This window comes from Cynoglossus semilaevis, chromosome 10 (assembly GCF_000523025.1).
Source record: "Cynoglossus semilaevis isolate Cse_v1.0 chromosome 10, Cse_v1.0, whole genome shotgun sequence".
NCBI lineage: Eukaryota > Metazoa > Chordata > Actinopteri > Pleuronectiformes > Cynoglossidae > Cynoglossus > Cynoglossus semilaevis.
The window spans coordinates 19,358,461-19,362,210 of record NC_024316.1 but is presented as its reverse complement, the minus strand read 5'-3'; the positions used below and the strand labels follow the sequence as shown (position 1 = coordinate 19,362,210).

Here is a 3,750-nt window from a genome sequence, read left to right as displayed (position 1 = left end):
AATGACAGACCTACATTTTTGAATGTGTTTATGGCCACGGTGTCCACGAAGCTGCTGGTGGACACGTCCAGGACCAGGCTGTGGGGGTCCGCCCCGCTGCTCCGCCCCTTTTCCTCCTCACTGCGGCCTGATATGTGGCTTATGATGTCATCGCCATGGCAACCTGTGTCCGAGTCCGAGTCCAACATGGTGGTCTCGTGTTGATAAGCCCAGTTAACCTTTCCGTCAGCAGGGTTTCCAGAAGTTTCTGTGGCGGTTTTTCTGCTTCCTTCGTTCAGCTCCGTCACTGGAACGCCGCCGTTGGCCTGGTGCCCCCCCCACTTTGTCTGCTAGAAGGAAAAGAAGGGACAGCCGTGATGGAGCAGCCCTGTCAGTCAGCAGCTCCTGGAGGAGTGCTCCGTGGTCGTACCTGTTTCTGCTTCTCCTTCTTCGCCTTCTTTTTCTCTTTTTCCAGGTCACGCTTCATCTGTTCGTTTCGTTTCTTCTTGGCACTCAGCAGTTTTCCAATTTCAATTCCACTCTGCACAAAAGACCGGGAAAAAGAAGAGGAGTGGAATAAACCGGCGCTGGGGTCGACAGACGAGGACAACCACCGACAGCCACCCACCTTCTCCGTCAGGGCCTCCATGTACATCTCTGCGTTCGTGTAGTACACGGTGGTCGATGAGCGGAATATTTTGATCCCTGGAATCTCTCTGGCCTGCAGGGACACAGAGGTCAGTGAACGTCACACCTGTGTCTGCTTCGTGTGGACGGTTTTGTAAAATGATAGTGTGATGTATGGTAGCTCCCTTCTCTGGCCTCTAGATGGAGCTAAAACACAATACTCAACATGGAACAGCGCTATCACAGAGCTAGAACCCCGCCTTTTTACAACCACGTGATTCGAAACAAATACTTAAATGTTTTTAAAATAAAAATCCGGGGAAACATGTTCACAACCAAATTAATTTCTGTGACCATATTGACGGAAATGGCTATGTCCGAGCCAGCAGCTGGGTCAGTGAACACAACCTATGATCACGTCAACGCGATTGGTTGACTGACAGATGTCCATCATGGCGACTGGTGGTCAGAGAGTAACAGCGCGGCTTTAATGAATAAAGTTAGTGAAGTTAGGCAGGTATAAAGATGCTACAGCGGAGCAGCTAAACGACAGACTGGAAACAGTCGTCGTCACAGGAGCACCGAGACGTCACAGTGACGTCACAGAGACGACAGCGAGAACGTGTTGGTGAGTGGATTCAAAGCAAACAAGTTCCAGGTCCGCACACTACGACTAGCCGTGCTAACATTTAAACACGAAGTTTGACTCTCCGGAGTTAACGTTGTTAATATCAACAACTTCCTTTTGACGAGTTATAATTCACGTTAGCGACTTCTGCAATTCGGTTTGTACAAAACATTTACGGATTGTCTCGCACACTCAACGCTGAACTTGATGAGAGATTTGTACAACTAAATTATGACTAACCCAAAGTCCAGTTAGAGACATCAACGACGTCATTTGACTAGTTTAAACCTGGTTTGAGATATCTTGAACTTGAGTTATGACTAGAGTTACAGACATATGTAACTTATGTTGTGGATAGCTGTAACTATGAAACCCATACAAATGAATGGGAACGGTGACGTCATCTGCCCCGGGAAGAATGTCCTTGTGGAAATCTAAAATGTTCTTTTTGACTAGAACTGAGTTGTAGTTAAAATCTGACGTACAGACTCAGACACTACACACACACACACACACACACACACACACTAACCCTGACACCTTGGTACTGGCGCTGCAGGGGGACTTGGGCTCCTACTAGTGGCACATGAAGGAATTGAATAAGGATTGGTTGAGTCAGTTAAAGTGTTGAGCATTCTCTAAAACTTTCTGTTTTTCCAGCCTGGAGGACGGAGCTGATCGTCACCTGATCTGGGTTTGAACTGACTGTACAGTTAAAACGGTATTTTAAAATAAAATAAGAACAACATACAGTGTTCCCTCAGTAGATCGCAGATTTTTTATCTTTTTTTTTTTATTTTTTAAATGTGGATTCTCCTCTTGAAATTGAGATAAGTCCATTTGCTAACGATCGCTGGTAGCTTTGTTTACTTAGACGAGATTGTACACAGCGTACTATTGGCTAATTGAGCATGTTCTTCTGTTCCTCACCCTGATTGGCTCATGCATCGTAGCATCTCTCAGTAGCTCCCCCTGTCTGTCGGCCACTCTCTCTGCATTATCATTCTACAACTCTACTGTGAATATATCAGTGTGGGGGGGGGGGTGATACAGTCTATGGAGGGGTGATACCAGTGTGGGGCAGGTTCGTGAAGGCTAAATATATACGTCAATAATATAAAAACTACTTGTCAGATTTTCACTTTTTGGTCTTGTCCAACACAGACTGCTGCTGTAGGAGAGAGACCACTGACGCAGTTACAACAGAACTACAGTTGAGCGTTTTATCAGTTCTCTGAACGAGGAGCTGTGGATGGAGCTCACATCCATCGTTGAGAACCTCTTACCCCCCTGTAGGTGGCAGTGTCCACGTACACCCCAGTCCCTGGCACATGACCCAACACAGAGTAACGAGGTCTACACAAAGGACAGAGATGATTGGAGGTTAGGTCACCGTCTTAGGTCCATAGGAATGGTCTACAGCAGCAGCTGCAGGTACCGTTGGGTTCTGAAGATGACCGTCAACATGGAGAAGGCGATGGAGACGGCCAGGCCCAGGTCCAGGTTGAGCAGGATGGTACATACGAAGGTCACCAGCCACACCAGCTGAGGGACAGAAGAGAGCCACCAATGAGAGGTTTCTGTAACGCTGATGTCACACTGACATCATCTTCAAGAGTCAGCTGACCAGGTCCACTCTGTTGGTCCTCCACAGCAGTGGGACGTCCATGAACTGTCTGAACATTCCCTTCAGGTTCACAAACACTATTGTGGACAGGACGGCCTGAGGCACACACACACACACACACACACACACACACACACCTGGTTATAAAGTGTGCCACAGAAGAGGATGTCTGTCAGTTAAACCGACCAATGAGGAGAGCGTTACCTTGGGGAGGTCTTCAAAGAGAGACCCAATTTTTAAAACTGTGATGAGCACGATGATGGAGGAAATCACTCCAGCAACCTGTCAAAACAACACACACACACACACACACACACACACATCAGTCAATACATGAACTCTATGTAGCTGTGAGATTCCAGGTGTTCTGGGGGTGTGTGGAGGGGGTGTGTGTGTGGGGGGGGGTGTTACCTGTGTCTTGCCCCCGGTGCTCTCCTGGACCAGGCTGCGTGACAGAGAGCAGGTGACAGAATAACACTGGAAGAAGCTGCTCACTGCGTTACTGAGGCCCAGGGCCACCAGCTCCTGGAGGAGAGAACCAGGTTCAGAACCAGCATAGACTGGGGGGGGGGGGGGGGGGCTTAGCCTCACCTGGTTGCTGTCCACTTTGTAGCCATATTTGAGGGCAAACGTTTTGCCCAGGGAGATGCTAATGGCGTAGCTCACGATTGCGATAGCGAAGGCGTCACCAATCACTGGTAAAAACCAGGTGCTTTCTGGGACCTGGGGAGCTTGAAGTCTGGAGCAGGAGAAGAAAAAGGTTCAATGTCATCCTGAGCATCAGAGCAGCAGAAGAAGAAGATGATGATGAAGAAGGAGGAGAAGAAGAAGATGATGAAGAGGAAGAAGATGAAGAAGGAGGAGAAGAAGAAGAAGAGAAGAAGATGAT

The 3,750-nt window shown here is 48.2% G+C and overlaps 1 protein-coding gene across 3 annotated transcripts in view; it reads right to left on the bottom strand.

The window, feature by feature from the left end:
• LOC103385542 (solute carrier family 26 member 6-like) overlaps positions 1-3,750 on the bottom strand; it is a 7,781-nt gene that overhangs the window by 1,626 nt on the left and 2,405 nt on the right. The window contains exons 7-15 of one of the 3 annotated variants that reach the window (XM_025059072.1): positions 3,453-3,600; positions 3,273-3,386; positions 3,066-3,143; positions 2,862-2,957; positions 2,673-2,779; positions 2,521-2,590; positions 608-700; positions 410-520; positions 11-329 (exon numbers count right to left, since the gene is read on the bottom strand). In XM_025059072.1, coding sequence (XP_024914840.1) covers positions 11-329; positions 410-520; positions 608-700; positions 2,521-2,590; positions 2,673-2,779; positions 2,862-2,957; positions 3,066-3,143; positions 3,273-3,386; positions 3,453-3,600 — 1,136 coding nt within the window. The remainder of the gene's footprint in view (positions 1-10; positions 330-409; positions 521-607; positions 701-2,520; positions 2,591-2,672; positions 2,780-2,861; positions 2,958-3,065; positions 3,144-3,272; positions 3,387-3,452; positions 3,601-3,750) is intronic. The other 2 variants (XM_017035967.2, XM_017035968.2) reach the window with 2 other exon arrangements.